Source organism: Mesoplodon bidens (assembly GCF_964165515.1).
Source record: "Mesoplodon bidens genome assembly, chromosome: 5".
In the NCBI taxonomy this organism is placed as follows: Eukaryota; Metazoa; Chordata; class Mammalia; order Artiodactyla; family Ziphiidae; genus Mesoplodon; species Mesoplodon bidens.
The window spans coordinates 107,206,542-107,225,501 of NC_138161.1; the positions used below are offsets into that span (position 1 = coordinate 107,206,542).

The 18,960-nt window shown below is 35.2% G+C and overlaps 1 protein-coding gene across 2 annotated transcripts in view; it reads right to left on the reverse strand.

Moving 5' to 3' along the window:
* FGF12 (fibroblast growth factor 12) overlaps positions 1–18,960 on the reverse strand; it is a gene marked incomplete at its 5' end in the record, with an annotated part of 580,388 nt that overhangs the window by 169,815 nt on the left and 391,613 nt on the right. For both annotated transcript variants that reach the window (XM_081234407.1, XM_081234406.1), the window contains one exon: positions 5,768–5,871. In XM_081234407.1, the coding sequence (XP_081090533.1) occupies positions 5,768–5,871 (104 nt within the window). The remainder of the gene's footprint in view (positions 1–5,767; positions 5,872–18,960) is intronic.

Here is an 18,960-nt window from a genome sequence, read left to right on the forward strand (position 1 = left end):
CAATACATCAATCAAAAAAACTTTTTTTTAAATGAAGATTGAACTAGAATTTCCTTTTCTTGACCTACCTCATCTATACTGGTATTTGCTTATATCATACACAAAATTTAATTCAAAAGGGATTAAAACCTGAAATGTAAGACCTAAAAACATAAAAGCCCTAGAAGAAAATAAGAAAAGTTTCATGAAATTGAATTTGGCAATGTAAGTTGTAAATGACATAACCAGGATCAAAGCAAGCTAATCATCCCTATAGAATGGAAATACAAAGCACTGAGCAAGTGGCAGCTGCAGGCCTACTGGGCTTCATGTCTTGAAGGGGGTGGTGTGACCCCAAGTTCCACTCTGGTCAGGTCAATGGGAATAAAAGCCCTCTGTGTAAAATAAAGGACCAGAGCCAGGCTACCTGCTCACACGAGGGACTGGTATAATTTTCCTGCTCCAACTCTTAAAAGGCTGAAATAAAAAATGCTGCTACTTGCTCATCATCACTAATCATCAGAGAAATGCAAATCAACACCACAATGAGATCAAATCAACCTCTCACCTATCAGAATAGCTATCATCAAAAAGTCAACAAATAACAAATGATGAGGATGTGGTGAAAAGGGAACACTCATGAACTGCTGGTGGGACTGTAAATTGGTACAGCCACTATAAAAAAACAGTATGGAGGTTCCTTAAAAAATGAAAAATAGAACATGTGATCCAGCAATTTCACTTCTTGGTATTTACCCAAAGGAAACAAAAACACTGATTCAAAAAGATATATGCACTCCAATGTTCACTGAAGCATTATTTATAATAGCCAAGATATGGAAACAACCTAAGTGTCCATCAACAGATGAATGTATAAAAATATGTGGTATATATATACAATGGAACATTTAAAAGAAAAAGAAATCTTTCAATTTCCAACAACATAGTTGGGTCTAGACAGCATTACACTAAGTGAAATAAGTCAGACAGAGAAAGACAAATACTATTGGGTTGACCAAAAGGTTCATCTGGGTTTTTCTATAAGATGTTATGGAAAAACCGAATGAACTTTTGGGCCAACACAATATATGATCTCACTTATTTGTGGAATATAAAAAACAAAACAACCAAAACAAAATGAAAACCGATTCATAGATACAGAGAACAAACTGGTGGTTGCCAGATGGGAGGGGGGGGTGTAGGGTTGGGCAAAGTAGGTGAAGGGGATTAAGAGGTACAAACTTTTAATCATAAAATAATAAGACACAGAGATGTAACATGTAGCATAAGGACTATGATCAATAATATTGTAATAACTGTATGGAGACAAATTGCTACTAGACTTACCACGGTGATTATTCCTAATGTATGTGAATTTCAAATCACTATGTAGATTGCATGAAACTAATATAATACTGTATATCAACTGTATTTTTTTAAATGCCGCTAGTATTTTAAGCAAGATGCAATGATAGACATAGACTCACAATGAGAGAAACAAGACCAAGCCATACTATTGCCCAGGCCCCCCTTCCTAACCTCAATGTTACCCTAGGATGCAGCCTTGAAATGACTCTTAAAATCTTATTGTAAATTAGGACCACTGGAGGTTGGATAGCAGCAACCAAAAATTTGCTAGAAATTGAGGGCAGACTTCAAAAGAAGAAGATCATGAAGAAAGAAAGAGAGAAATGGGTCTACAGAAGATCAAAATTCTGTAATCAAAATTCCAAACACATGTAGAACAAATTCTAAATTCTAATATAATCTCAGTCTAATTCTAAAAATGACAGCCAACAAAATCAACGATTGAAACATGAATTCATTACAAAAGAAACTAACTTTATGGAAAAGTATAACCAGTATTATAAGAAAGCTCAGAGAGGTAAACAAGTTAATAACTTTCTGTAAAAAGAGCCAGATAGTAAAAACAGGAAGAAATCAATCAAGATCAGGTAGATATGGAATGGAAACCATTAAACATCCAAAAATTTAAAACATAGTGACTGAAATCACAAAACAGATGGCATCATTTCTAGAGCAGATAAATTTGCAAGTTTCTAGTGAAAGTGATTTAAAGAGAGACTGGCAAGAGACTGGCAAGTATAACAGAGAAATAAAATGTAAATGGGAAGAGTTAAACCTTTCCAGAATTAGAGAAGTCTAATTCTTTGGACTGAAAGTGCATTCTGAATTTCTAACAAGATAACTTAATTAGATTTACAACTAGACATTATAGTGAATTTGCAGAACATAAAGTATAAGAGAAAAATTCCTTTAAATTTTCCATATAGATAACCTACAAAGGAGAGAATATTAAACTGACAGCAAACTTCTCACAGTCAACAGTACATTCCAGAAGCCAATAGAATATAATTTTCAAAGTGCTGGGGGAAATATAGGTCTACTAAGAACTGTATAACTATCCGAACTGTAATTCAAGAGTGAAAGTGAAAGGAAGGCATTTTCACGGATACCAGAACGAAGGGAATTCACCATCTACAGACGCACACACAGAAAACTGGAAGATTTTGTTTAGAAGAAAAGTAAACTCAGAGGCACCGAATTTGATAAATACAAAAACAAAACCTGTGTGCACAGAAATTATTTTAAAGATTGATAAATGTAACTTTTAGTATAGAATAATAACTAATTGTGCATATTAACTTTAAAGTGTAAATAATCCAATTGGTGAGAAGGGTGGTGATGTTTACTAAGCAAGAAAACATACTAAGGCCTATCAGCTGTCTGGACGAAGGACAGAAATAAATAATATATTTTATTATTTAGCAAATTATATACATATGTATGTCTGTTAAAAAAGTCTAAATCATTAAAAGACTAGAATTATAACCTACATTTATGAACTATCAGAAGAATAAAGATAAAATAGGAAAATGTTTCAGTAATGTGAGAAAATAAAGAAGAAGAAAATAGAAGCAAAATAAAAAGCAAACTATAAGGGTAAAAACAAATCTAGATGCATCAACAATCTCATTAAATGCTTATGGATTAAACTCACCTATTAAAATATTTTCAGAATGGATCCAGAAACTTTAGCTCTATGCTACCTAACAGTCACTTGGTCTTTACTACTCTCTCTTTTGTCTCCTGGTAAAGGGGATGGGGTGAGGGGGAATCAAAAGTAACTGGGGAATTAATTCCTAGCTTAAATGTGAATACAGACAAGGTGAATGCCACTAGATAAATGATACCATTTGAGAATTTCTCTTGGATTCTATGTTAGCTTCTTTAGGACCTCTAGGGTTTGCCTTCAGACACACACCACCAGTCTCCCTGTCCCCACCATAATTCCAGGTATGGGCCTTATTGGTGTGCTCAGCTACACTGTTTAACATCAAGTAGGAAACTTCTTTTCAAATAACTTCAAGCCTTAACATATACCAAAAGCACATCCCGAAAGCCTGTAACAGCCTGTTTTTAACTCCCCACAAGGTTCCTGGCCACAATGGTACTCTCTTGCTGAGACATGCCACACAGACAAGCAGCAAAACCAGTGTGATGAAGCCTTGATACCCAATTCTCTTTGAGGTCTGTCTCTCCCAATATTGGCCCCCTTTAGCCCTATAACAAAATTTTCAGGCTTATGTCCCTGCTTAAAATTAAAAACCAGAATTTCATACTGTTAGTCCTATCCAGAGAGAGAGCAATTTTGAAAGTAGGGAGCCTGATGCTCAATGTCAGTGAGGCCAAGCTTATAATTAAGAAGAATTGTTCCAGTAGCCTCACAGTACCATACAGGGAAAAGAGTTGCAATTCTTGGTATGAGGCAAATTTGATTTAAGTGAAGAGGAAAGCTGAAAACAGGTAACTCAACAGGTTTTACTAAGGTGTTAGATCCTTCACAAAAAAGTACCTACTGTAAAATTCTCTAGTCAAGAATTTCTTAAAACCTCTCCTATGGGCTCCCTGTATCTTAAGCCTAGTTCTGAGCAAGAAAAAAAGAAAAAATGTATCTCTAAAAATGCTGCCACATATGAAGTTCAGTTATATCATGCTGAATACCCAGGCTTCTCTCCCAGGAACTTTGGGATTGCACTCAACAACGGGGAACCCTCCCTGCCTGCACACCCTTAACACACACGCACCCAAAAATCACACACACAAAAAACACACACGGGTTCCTACACAGCTGCCACCTGCTACAATACTGTTGTCAGATAATCTGTGTTTTTCTTCTTCCCAGACCTTTGGAAATGAACTCTGGTTCAGAAATCTGAACTCTACTGTTTTTGTAGAATTAAGACCAGAATTATGACCTATTAAATGAATATAAAAATGAATAACAACCTTCTAAATATAAATATAGTCTACCTTTAGCTGTTTACTTGATGACTGATTAAATTCTTAAATCAATACTATCCTAAGATCACCTAAATATTTTAGTTTGTATTGCATTCAAAACTTTTTAAGAAAAGGTTAACCAACAGGAATTATTCAAAACAACATCTGTTAACTGTCATTTTCCTATTTTAATTCTCACATTTAAAATATAGATTCACAATAAGTGGACATTAAGAAATGTTAGAATTATGACTCATTAAAAATGAAAGCCCATTGTTTTGACCAAAAATGTATCTATCTTTAAGTATTATTTTGAGGAGACCATTGAAAAAATGTATATGTACACATCTGATATATAAATGCATATACAGATGTGAATATGTTCAAGAGTAAAATGGCAATTTTAAGAATTCTAATACGAATACAGCTGTGCTACTAGTAAGCAAGCATAGGGTACCAGAGATTCATTTAATTGATTGTGGAAAAAGTTTTTAAAAGCTATTCAATAATTAATTGAGAATCTAGTGGGCATAAGTGAACGTCCTGAATAACCTTGTCTTATTTAGTGAGATCATAGAAAGAAAGGGTGGAAATCTGTAACCATGATTTTCAAGACTATTTCTTCATGAACTACAAATAGGCAATTCCCTTAGGATAGAGCAGGAATTATATACATACAGAAGATTCAGTGCAGCTGCATTCTCTCAATGCATAAATTATCTTGAGAGTGGGACCATTAACTACTTTAAAATATGTCAGGGCTCATAATGTAGCCACTGATGCCACCTAATTTTGTTACTTTTAGATTCAAAAGAGATGTTAGACAACATGGGGTCCAACACCCTCATTTTAAAAGTTTGGAAATTAAGTCAAAGAGAGGAGGCCACTTTCCCAAAGGAATATTGTAGTTGAAATGCAAATAAAACTCAAATATCCCAGCCCCTAATCCAAAGCTCATTCCATCAATTCACATGTCTTTAAAGTGACCAGTTATCCCAGGAATCTGACAAATTAGGTACTACACAGTTCTATTAAATACAAACAAAAATACAGTCTATTCTGAGTTTTTTTTTTTCTCCACAACAAGCCAGAGAAGACTCCCAGACAAATTCAAGAATTTAGCTTCCTAAACCATCCTCTCTGTGCTTCAAGGAGAAGTAACAGTAGAGAGGAAAAAAATGTTTTACCTCTTGAATTAAACAGAAAGGTAAAATTCAAAAGATTATCCTCTAGCAGTGAAAGACAGAAAAAGAGAATTTGTATCACATGGAGAGTTGCTAGCTCCTTCTCAACAGAGCGTGATCTTTAACATTGTAAATTACAAAATCTTCATAACAATCCTGATATACTGGGTCAGAAAATATACATTGACTTCAACTTGTAATTTTCTTTCCTAAAATAACGGTTACTTCATTACTCTCCATGCCAGTTTATGTGCGTGCACACACACACACATACACACACGCACACACAAGGTACTTACTGAGCTGTAGAGATAGCCTTCACCATTCATGGCCACATAGAGGCTGGCCTTCACCCCTTGGATGGCCACCACACGCAGGCCCACAGGGATTAGATTGAAGAGGGCTAGAGGGGAAAAAAGGAAGAGAGAGGAAAGGATCAGTGAACTTTTGAATAAATCATCTTGCTTCTTAAAATGACTCTTCTTGAAGATTAAAACCTATGAATTGAAATTAGGAGAGAGAGGAGTTCTAAGAATGAGGAGAACTGGCTTCTTGTCTCTGCACCATGACTAATTACTATGTGACTTCACGTAAATCACATAAACTCATCTGCAATAAAGGGATTAGATTAGAAGGACTCCACGGGCCCCACATGGATCTGAGAGTCCAGGATCTCTGCTCTGTGAAATGAACATATATTCAAACAGTATAAGATGATTTTTTCTAACAAACAAATAATTTGAACCAAAAAATTCTCAACAGAAGAAAACATATTTGGAATCATAAGTAATAATAAAATATGATCTTCATAACATATGCCAGAGCTTCTTTTCCTTGTGGTCCTGAACACTGTGTTAAGCACACAAGATGAACACAAAAACACTGGCTCATCCTTCACTATGTTAGTGGCAGGAGAACATTTCTCTTCATATTTCAATTTTTACATGTAAATATAGATAGATAAATAGAGATATCAATGGTTGCTAGATAGCTTAAGCTCTAACAGACAGAGTTTATATCTTGGGAAATATATATATATATATATACATATATATGCATAATTATGCACAAACCATTAAAAATCAACTTCATAAATTTAATTCAGTATCTTAAGATAAAATGAAAACATTCTTGTAGTCTTTAAATATTTGGGTTGGCCATCACTGAAAATATTCAACAGTCTACTTGTCTACTTGGAGAATGTACTCAAAAACCAGAAAGAAGATAATCCATTTTTCTGTCAAAGATGTATTTCTATGAATTATATATTCCTATATAGCACTATTTTAGTTAACATTAATATTACAAAATGAGCATAAGCATAAAACATTGTCCCCATCCTGAAAGAATTTATATTACATAAAGGAGGAAAGCAACCATATAACTAGGCTGTATAGATGGCAACGTGAATATGAACTAAATATTTATGACTGCGTGCATGAGAATAGCCTTGCAGTTCACTTTAACATCCTGACTTAGTTAGAAGTTCTTATCTATCTTTTCTACTGATAAAATTCCCATCGTTCTGGTCATCTTCCTAGTTTTGAATATAAGATATATATATATATATATATATATATATATATATATATATACACATACATACATATATATATAAATTAACCCAGGAATTACCATTAAACAAGAATGCTATTTTTCTGGGCTTCTCTCAACGTGGGATAGTAAGCTAAACACACCCACACAGTATTTGGCTTTTAGTCACATGTTCAATTGGTAGTTGTAAAGGATCAAGCCTAAGACCACAAATTTAGTATAGCAGGATTCAGTTCCTAGATATTTGACATCAGATCCGTCTCTTTGCCTCTTTGAACCTTTTCCTTCATCTGTCATGAAAGTTGAGACTAGATCTTAGCAGACACTTAAGAATTAATAGCTGCCTTAAGTTGAATCTGTACTAGTTTTTGTTCCTCCAATATTCTTACCACTGTCAGGGAGAGCTAAGACATATGGAATAAACTGATACAGTGTATAATGTATATCTATAATTAAATGTAATATATGCATTCTATATATAGTCTCTATGTTACAGAAGTTCAGGGAAATGGAAGATCTGTGTTCTGAAGTGTTCAAGAAATATCTCACACAGAAGATGAGACCCAAGTTGACACTTAAAGAAGGGACAGAAGTTGAGTAGGCGAAGATCATAAACATTATAGTAGGGCAGGAAGTAAGTGGTTCTTCAGGGTAGTGTATGTGTATAGGAAGGGACTGGCAGATTGAAGGATTTGATTCATGTTGGGGAGGAATGGGAAAGAACACCATGTAGACAAAGTAGGGATAAATAACTGAGAGTTTGTCACTCTAGTCTTAGAGATCTAGACTTTACCAAATGGGCAACAAGAAGTGTGGCATATGTAAAGATTAAAGCAGCAACACAGATTACAAAAAAGTGGGAGAGATTTGTAGACAAAGTAGTTTCTAAACTCACCACTCAGAAGCTACATGCATTTGAGCAACTCATTTAACCTCTGTTTTAGTTTTCCTGTCTGTAAAATGGGCATAATAATCCTTACTGCACAGAGTTGACAGAAGAATCAAATGCATTATCATGTTCTTTTTTTTATAGTGTTTATTTATTTTTACTTGTTGACAGTTTTGTTTTATTTATTTTTATTTATGGCTGTGTTGGGTCTTCGTTTCTGTGCGAGGGCTTTCTCTAGTTGTGGCAAGCGGGGGCCACTCTTCATCGAGGTGCGCAGGCCTCTCACTATCGCGGCCTCTCTTGTTGCTGAGCACAGGCTCCAGACGCGCAGGCTCAGTAATTGTGGCTCACGAGCCCAGCCGCTCCGCGGCATGTGGGATCTTCCAAGACCAGGGCTCAAACCCATGTCCCCTACATTGGCAGGCAGACTCCCAACCACCGTGCCACCAGGGAAGACCTATCGTGTTCTTGAAAGTGTTTCATAAACAGAGATGTGTTCTCTCTATATGAGTTATTTGTCATTAATATATGATTCTTCTGCTTGTCAAATAAGGTTACCAAAGGGTCTGATGTAAACCGACATACCACCTGACTAATATCTATTGATTCAGAAGATTGCTTAATACTTTTAAAATAAGACTTTACCTTTGTGCAACACAATTTTCAGTGTTGATAAATTCATCATTGTATTTGACCCTCAACCACAAACACTATGAAGAATTTAGGACAGAATGATTATCCTAATTTTTAGAAGGGTAAACAGATTCAGAGAGGTAACCCAGGTGGAAGTGCAACTGACCAAAGGTTTTCTGGCTCGCTAATATGGTTATCTGCCCCCAAATATCCTATTTCCTCCTCCTTCCCTTTTAAGTTTAATTTCCCCTAATAGTCATTCTCACCCTCTCAAAAAGTAACAGACAATTTAGCTACATCTCTGTGCATATCCTGCAGCTAACTGTGGCTATGGACTCAGTACTGGCCAATGAAATGTAGGCAGAAAGGTCTCTGTACTCTTGAAGACCCTTTCCTTAAAGACAACTGGCCTTTGCCCTCTTCCCTACCCTTTGCCTTACTGCTGTTTGGAGGGGGATGAGTTGAGGTGGCTGGATGATCTCAGGGCAAGAAAACAAGGGCTTCCCCGTGAGTGAGTGATGGCAGGTGAGCTGGAAAGAGTGGGGTCTTCCCTGAGGACCTTGTGGAGCAACGGCACCAGTCTAGCTTCCAATTACATAGGTCTGGCTGTCATGTGAGAAAAATAAGTCCATGTTATTTTAGTCTGTGCAACGCTGAGCCAACCTTAATCCTAACTGACAGAAATTGCTGATGAAAGCAGAGTTAACACATAAGGTACAAACAGGTTAGGTACTTATATATTGTAAATAAATGTAACCATTGGAAAATATCAAGTTCGATGATGATTCTTATGAAAAAGAGTAATGAAATCCAAAGTTGTACATAACGTCTTTCTAAATAAAGATTTCCCAGGACAAATGCTAAGAACATTCAGTCATTTAGCTAAAACAGGGGTAAAAAAAAGCAACTATAAAGCTTTTCTTATCTGAGGAAAGTGAGAAAACTACTAAAGCTAGGCAGGGACAAAAATAAGAAACCTGTGTGAAAGTTTTATAGAAACCATAAGGTGATAATGGCTTTTAGATGGTATGCTCTGGGAGATTTAGCAAGTCCATTAAAAACAAAATCAGTAAACAATTTGGAATGAGAGTTTTTAGCGGTAAAAGCTAAACGCTGTTCTCTTTGGGAGGGTCTGCATCTGCCTTCTAAAATCTTGCAAAATGACAAATGACTTACCCTTATCTATTATTTATCTTCCACATAGCACACTGGCTCTAGTCCTTTGTTACGCAGTGACAATTCCTCCTGAATCTCCAGTCTTCCTCTCCATCCTCAAAGCCACTGGCCTAACTCATAGGAACTGGGCCACACCATTCTTCCAAGTCCCTTGCATCTACTCATGCCACTTCCCTGCTAACAGTTCCCTGCTTGATACCTCTAGTGAATACTCATTGTCTACAAGATAGATCCAAAGCCTTTACTCCGACCCTCAATGCCCTTTAGCACCTAGCTATAAACCACACTTCCAGTTTATCACCTGTCACTCATTCCATTCACCATAAGCAGCTTCATAGAGCTTTTTGCTATGTTCTAAGTTTCCCCCTTGATCTTAACTAGACTGGATTTATTATTCTTTTGGAAAGCCTATCTTCCTTATTTAACTGAACCATAAATCTTATCCAGATCCTTCAGAGACAGTTGTTTCTTTTTTCATAATTATTTATTTCATGGGCATATTTCTGTTATGGTATTCGGAACATGGTATTATAATTATTTGTTTACACATCTGTCGCCATCCTTAAGGACTCTTGAGGGTAAGTCTCTGCAATGTCTACCCCAGTTCTATGTACATATCTTATATTCAATAAATGTTACTATTTATAAGGATCATGAAAATACACATTATATCTAGGAACATTATCTCTAGGAAAAAGTTGCTTTTTAAGATAAAAAGAAAATTAAAAACTTAAACATCTCAGCCCAATATTCAAGGTTATGTACATATAGTCACAGCATACATTTCTGCTCCATTGCACTACTCACTGTAATATATTTATTTACTGCCTCTAGTAATTTGATCTTCTTCTTCCTACCTTTTAACTTTATGTTTTTGCTTACTTCACTGCCTCTGCTTGCAATGTCACTCTCCCTGTATCTTCATGCTGAAACCCCTCCCATGCTTGAATGATACACCAAATACCAAGTGCCTTCTCTCACTTCTCAGCTCCCCTAGTCCTAGATTTACACTGTATTTATCACAATTTTTAATTTTCCTTAAAAATATTTCTTCTTTCCCAATCACAACTAGTTTATAAGCTCTCCAAGATAAGGATCACACCTCAACCACACTTGTATAACTTGGAGAAAAGGAGAAAGCTGGGGAGGAAGAAAGAAAGAGAGAGACAGAGACAGAAACAGAGAGAGATTAAGAGAGAGAATAAGCAGCATAGTAGTACATATTCTGCTTATATTCAGGATTCAGGATCCCAGTAAACATTGGTGAATAAAGACTACAATTATAAGCCAAATAAGAATCCAAGCATCTAATCTGACATTCAAGCATCTTCTCAATCTTGTTCTTTCCAAAACGAGTATTTCATTCTAAATCTTACGTAAATCTGACTCATATTTAAAAATGAAATAACGGAATTGGTGCTGTTGAGGTCCGTGACAAACTCAATCACTGAACCACATGGAAAAAGTTAAGAAAAAAGGTTATAAAGGGAAATAATAGATTATTCAACAAATGCTGTTAGGAAAACTGGATATCCACATCCAAAAGAATGAAATTGGACCCTTATTTTATATCATACTCAAAAATCAACTCAAAATGGATTGTAGATCTAAACATAAACCTGAAACTGTAAAACTCGTAGGAAAAAAAATAGAGGAAAACCTTCTTGACATTGATCTTGGGAGTGATTTCTTGGATATGACACCAGAAGCATAGGCAACACAAGCAAAAATAAACAAGTAGGACTACATCAAACTTAAAGCTTCTGCACAACAAAGGAAACAATCAACAGCATGAAAAGGCAACCTAAAGAATAGGAGGAAATATCTGCAAACCATACATCTGATAAGGAGTTAATATCCTAAATATACAACTCAGTAGCAAAACCCACAGATAACCCAATTTAAAAGGGCAAAAAGACTTGAATAGACATTTCTCCAAAGATGATATACAAATCATGAGTAAGTACATGAAAAATGCTCAACATCACTAATCTTCAGGGAAATGCAAATCAAAACTACAATGAGATATTGCCTGATACCTGTTAGAAAGGCCACTATTAAAAAAAGATACCAAATGTTAATAAGGATGAAGATAAATTGGATACTTTGTGCACTATTGGTAGGAATGTAAAATGGTGAAGCTATTATGGAAAACAGCATGGTGGGTCCTCAAAAAATTACATATAGAACCACCATATGATCTAGCAAACCCACTCCTGACATATATCCCAAAGAACTGAAATCAGGATCTCGAGACTATATCTGTCCTCTTATGTTCACTGCAGCATTATTCACAATAGCCAAAATATGGCAACAACTTAAATGTCCATGGATGGATGGGTGGATAAAGAAAATATGGTATATACTTATAATGGAATGTTAGCATTTAAAAAGAAAAAAATCCTGTCATATGTAACAACATGGCTGAACCTGCAGGATACTTTGCTAAGTGAAAAAAGCCTGTCCCAGAAAAACAAGTACTGCATTATCCCCATTATATGAGGAAATAAAATAATCAAACTCATGAAAGCAGACAGCAGAATGGTGGTTGTCAGGAGCTAGAGGGAGGAAGAAATGGATAATTGTTGTTAAATGGGTATAAAGTTTCAGTTATTCAAGAAGAATAAATTCTAGAGATCTGTTGTACAACATATTACCTACAGTTACTAATATTATATTGTCCACTTAAAAATTTGTTAAGAGAGTAAATCTCATGTTAAGTGTTCTTATTTAAAAAATAAAAAAGCAAAGGGGATTTCATGGGTGTATGCATATGTCCAAACTCATCAAATTGCATACATTAAACATTCAGGTATTTTTGGTATGTCAGTTATACTTCAGTAAGGCTGCTTTTTTTTTTTTTAAAGTAATGAAGGAAATGGTAGATGAATTGCATTGATACACCCAGTTCTCCACTTCTCCCTGTATCTGTGCTTTGCCATATAAATTTGCAATTCTCTGAAAGGATATTCTGCCCTACCCCTTGATACTGGGCTGAGGCATGTGACTTGTTTTGGCCAATAGGATGTCAGCCAATGCAAGCAGAATCTTGAAAAAGAGCTCAGGTTGGCTTGTTTATGCTTTCCCCCTCTGCCACGGCATTGAGAAGAACATGTACAGACTAACCCACAGGTCCCAGGAAAAGGATGTAAGACACCTAGAGAACAACAGAGTGGCCTCGGTAATCCATCCAACACCATTCTAGATTAATTGCTTGATAGCTGACCCCTAGATATGTAAGCCAGACAAGATCAGTAGAGTTGCTTAGCCAACCACCCCAGACACATGAGACATAAATACTTGCTGATACATGCAAATGGGGCTATGTGATTGTTGAGTACATAGCATTATTATAGTAATATATAAAATGAATAGCAAGTTATTCACTGGGGGACCTGAGTGGTGGATTTGAAATTTCCTGAAATCTTATAACAAAAAATTTTTAAATTTGATAACAATCCTCAATAGGTACCTGAAATGATTATGAGCTGTGAAGCTAAGTAAACTTTTATAAATTAAAAAAATAATAATAATAAAAGGCTAATGTTGATTACTCATGCTACAGGAAGGACTGAATTATTTTTCTACAGATAATGTATTATAAAATATGAAAAGATGTTCAAGGGTTATACAAACAAAATAATGGGAAAGAAATGTATAGACTTGTACACATCAAGTAATTAATTAAAATATTTTATTACTTCCCTGGATTTTATAGTCTTTGTGATAGGTTTCATCTCTTTAATATTTAATCTTTTATGATTTATTTTCTCACTCTACTCATTTTTGTACCTAAATTTCATTTCACTGTGATATATTTATTTTATTTTTTCAAAGGGGATGCCCAAAATTGTATAAGTTTTAGGACCTACAAAACTTGTCAGTCTCAGGTTGAAATTTAAATGGAAGAAGAGAATGAAAGAAAAGTAACTAATAAGAAAGGAAAAACTGAAGAGATTATACTCCTTCGATGACTACTTTTTTTTTTCAGGCATCATGGTAGGCATTTTGACATGTAAAATGTCATTTTAAAAATAAACTAGGGACTTCCCTGGTGGTGCAGTGGTTGGGAGTCCGCCTGCTAATGCAGGGGACATTGGTTCGATCCCTGGTCCAGGAGGATCCCACATGCCGCGGAACAACTAAGCCCGTGCACCGCAACTACTGAGCCTGCACTCTAGAGCCTGTGAGCTACAACTACTGAGCCCACATGCCACAGCTACTGAAACCCACGAGCCTAGAGCCTTTTCTCCACAACAAGAGAGGCCACCACAATGAGAAGCCTGTGCACCGCAACGAAGAGTAGCCAAGTAGCCCCCGCTCACCGCAACTAGAGAAAGCCCATGCACAGCAATGAAGACCCAACACAGCCAAAAATAAATAAATAAATAAATTTTACAAAATAAATAAATAAACTAAATTGACTAATTGGCTTTATTTCAGGATATAAAAAGCCCTAATTTGAGGGCAGTGTGGGTACAAAGTAAAAAAAGAAGGGAATGAAAAGTGCCATCCAAAACTTTGGAGTAAGTTTCCATGGCCTTAGCACAACTCTCATACAACTCCTTGTAAATATCTCTATTCAAAAGTCATTTATTTTTTCCATAAATATTTACTGAGCTCTTAGTATAGGTCACATGGCATGCTTATGCTAGGAAAACAGTGACATATTCAACAGATATGGTCCCTGAGGAATACACCTTCATCTGTAAATCTCCCTGAGGCTCCCACTACTCTGTGGGCAAGTTGATGGCACAGGAAACTTTTATTATCCTCATTGCCTAGCAATGAGGTCTTAGAAGCATCTTGGTCTTAGAAGCTACTATTCAATAATTGCCAAATAAATAAATGATTCAGCAGTGGTTTCTCTTTAAGCTTGCTTATTCATAGCTTTTCTAGATCATATTTCCATACTTAAGCATGTAAAAAAAATCAAAGATAATATTTACCACATATGAAATGTATTTAAATATGGAATCTAAAGGGAAAGCCAGAAAACCTGCATGATACAAAGTTTGAGAGGGAAGGAGAATAGGATGCATAGGGCTGGTGTGTGTGTGCATGTGTAGGGTGATGCAACTTTTTGAGAAAATGAAGAGGAAGGGAAGATTTTGGGGAATCTATTACAACCAAGATACTGGACATCTCATAAAATTATATTGGACTAGAAAAAAGTACTTTGTAAGAAATGCTATGTTTTATTTTTTTGGAACAACTCTGTGGGCTAGGTCATTTTCTTTTTTAATTTTTAATTTTTGGAACACCTCTGTGAGCTAGGTCCTTTACTTTTCATTTTTATGTTGATGTACAGTATTATGTAAGCTATAGGTATACAACATAGTGATTCACAATTTTTAAAGTTTATACTCCATTTATAGTTACTACAAAATACTGGCTACGTTCCTTGTATTATGCAATACTTCCTTGTAGCTGATTTATTTTATACTTAGTAGTTTTTACCTCTTAATCCCCTACCCCTATCTTGCCTCTCCCCCCTTCTATCTCCCCACTAGTAACCACTAGTTTGTTCTCTATATCTGTGAGTCTGCTTCTTTTGTTGTTGTTGTTATATTCACTAGTTTATTTTTTACATTCCACACATAAGTGATATCATACAGTATTTGTCTGTCTGCTAAGTGAAATAAAAGTGCCATGTTCTTATTCAACTTAATTTTGATCTGCCTATTATGCACACAATTTATCCCAGTGACAAAAAAGTAACAATCCAAAACATATCAGAAAGCACTTAATGTTACAAACAAAGAAGATGTAAAGAAGAAAGAGAAGAGGAAGAGAAATAGTGAGGGAGGGAGAGAAAAGTTCATTACAAATTCTCCTTTACAACAGGTAAATCCAGTATCCTCTCAAGTAACTTCTAAAGATAGATTCTTATTGTTTGTAAAAATGCACAGATATAAAAGAGTACACTTGTATTTTGAAATTCTGGGTTGAATTTGCAGAACGTGCAGAGAAAAAGACGCATTTTATGACCCATTAAAAACCCAAATAAATTTATAGTGGAAGATACTGAGATAGAACAGAGATATTTGGGTTTATAATCTGTGCATTCTCAATATCAGATTGTCTTGAAAATTCATACCATTTCCCACACTTCAAAATGTTCTCAATAAAGATGTTTTGTTAGAGTGTAAGTAATATCATATCCTACAAAATCTTAACCTAAAATTAAGTTGGTACCAGGTTATTTTCACCTATAATCCTATAGTCTCTTACAATAACACATGCAATTATAATATTTATGATAATTTTTGAAGGTCACTCAACTGGTTTTCCACTAGTCATGAAATTAATATTTATTTCTGGCATTTATTTATCATTTAATAAGGTCAATTCTCCTCCCCTCTCCATTTTCAATAGGAAAATGTTATTATTGAATAGTCAGCAAACTAGGAGATAGTCTGAGCTCTTAAATCCTCCAACACAAAAGCAGTTACTTAAATTATGGTACAATGGAGTACTCATCAGACAACTTAATTATTCACCCATCCTAATTCCACAGCATTCCATACACAGTACTTATCACATTGCTTTTTCATATTTATGCCTTTGCCTGAGTCTCCCTGCAAAGTAGGAATTCTTCAAAAGTATGAAATTATGTTTCTTTTTCATCCAGAGTGCATTGCACTGTAGAAGCTAAAATAATTGTGATCATCAAATTTAACCTTGAAAACAGCATTTCTTACAGAAATTAAGGGAAAGATGTAATTGTCCCTACTTCTTTAGCTTTAAGTCAAGAAAACAAGACCAAGGTGAGGACTAAACTTCAGTCCAAAAGGCACAGATCTAGTTCACGAACCCTAGTTCTAACATGACAGCTTTATGACCTTGATGATTCGAAGTAATGTAACCTCCCTGAGCCTTCATGTCTGCTCTGAATGTTTCACTGACTTACTATGCAAATCAATTAAGATAATAATTTTCTTAAAAACTTGTTATTAAACTATAAAAGTTAAATACAAGGTATATTGGTATTGGTAATGGCGTTGTTATTAAACCTCCAAATCTAGAGCTTTCATAATAGGGGCAAGGGTCGTGGATGCCTGGGTCATCACTATCTCATAATTTAACTTAAATTTCTTAAAATGTCATGGGAGAAAAAAAATGTATTTCATTTTATATATGTAAGATCCAGTAAGCTAAAATAACTATATATTTTAAATAAAATGTAAAAATTGACATACTTTAGCCTATGTTGACTCAGTGCTTTCAGTCAGCGTGCCTTATTTTGTAAACAGTTGGTCCAATAATTCAACTGTCTGACTTATTTTGCCCACTGAACTTACTGACTTATGGAACTGATTAGTAGTTTGGGGCTTAGAGACTTAATTTTTTTCTTCCAAGCATTGGCTGATAGCAAACATTGTGGATTTTCAACTTAGTGAAAATGAGCAAAAGGATGATCCCTTTCTTTGACAGGAGCTAGTAGAAATATTTGCCTTAGCTTTGGTAGAGATGCCACCACTGGCTTTTAATTCTGATATTATCGTATAACCTTTCCTGTGTTACTTCAAAGATGTTCAAAAACTTGCATAATTAACAAGTCAATTCAATGTGATTATTTTTTCATTAAGGTGAAAAATGAAGCATGTCAATATTGATAATGAAAGCAAATACCTGTCATCACTCATCTGCTGCAGCCTATTTGTCTTATACAGAAGACTCATCTCACATTCCATTTGAAGAATTCAGTGAACAGCACAGGTGTTACTCCATAAGATCAATGGGCAAAAACATCCTCCAAGAAATCTCTGCATGTTTTGAAGATTTTAGATTTGTATCTTCTACAAATCTTCCATCAAACACTATGTTGCCAAAACTGACACTATGGCCTATTAGGTTTATTCATGAACTCATCACCTGTATTCCAGGCACTGCAGTGGTGTAAAAGACAGGCACGGTACCTGCCATCATGATGATGAAAGTCTAAAATAGAAAAAAATAACTCCACACGTGTACTCTGCCTCCATCTTTACATATGGGGGCACTGAGTTCAGCTCAAAAATGTGGTTTTGCCAGAGTCATGAAGTCAGCCAAGGAAGGTACACTTAGGTGCTGAGGGCTGTAAGGCTATATAATATTGTTGCTCTTAAGAAATATAAGAGCACTTCTAGTAACCACAACCTAAATAGTTGTAAAGAAAGTAAGAAAAAAATGAAACTATAATAAATAAATATGGAAGCCTTAAAAGAATTTTTGCAGCCAAGCAGAAATGCCCCACCCAGAAAATATAAAACCTTTAGTTTTTAGTCAAAATTACACACAGACAACACAAGTTAACTTGCTTGAGATGGTTTAGGTATGTTCAACCAAAGCTTTACATTTCATTATCACTAATTACCAAAACAAGAAAGCACTTTTGAAAATTTATGCACATAATGTTGCTGAGCAATTATATATTTAAAGTGTGGAAAGCCAGTGAAAAAGCCACAAAGGAAATATTCATGATTCCACTCAATTTACATTGTCATTGACACTCAAATGTTATATTTATTGATCCCAATGAATATATATATATATGCAGTATATGTATATTCATTCCAAAAATATTAAGTGGATCTATAGAAACAAATGTGCTAAGATATTTTTAGAAATAGAGGAAAAAATTTGAAAAATAAGATGATGATTCTGTCATTACTCTTCTCTACCTTAAAATCTCTCTTTTAGCCCATCACTACTATAATCCCACCACATTTCACCTATTACTCTATTGCAATGTTCAGTAACTTTCATTGGTCCCCCACATCCTAAAATGTAAACTTTAAACTCCCCTATGTGTCAGTTAAGGTACTCTAAAATATGGTCCTTTTGACACTTCCACGTAATCTCTTTGTTTCATCCAAATTAGCTCATTTTTCCCCAACATGGCAGGAACTTTCTCCACTAGGTGATTTTGTGCCTCCTTATCTGAAATTCAGTTCTCCTAATCTTAGCTTACATATTTTGTTCCTATTCTTCAAGATTCAGTTTAAAATCCACCTTCTCTGAGCACTATGGCTTTTGGGGATTGCTCCCATCTCCAGAATCTGGTGATTTTCTAATCACTTGGCAGTACCAGTGCTACCTTGCATTATTAAATTTTGTTTTACATACACATTCAACCTCGTCTACTATCCTGAGAGCAGCTAGAAAGCAGAAATTGTACTGCAGTCTTCTTTGTAACCCAGTAACTAGAACCCAGTTGGTCCTCAGTATGTTGGAGTTAATGAAGATGAGGCATGC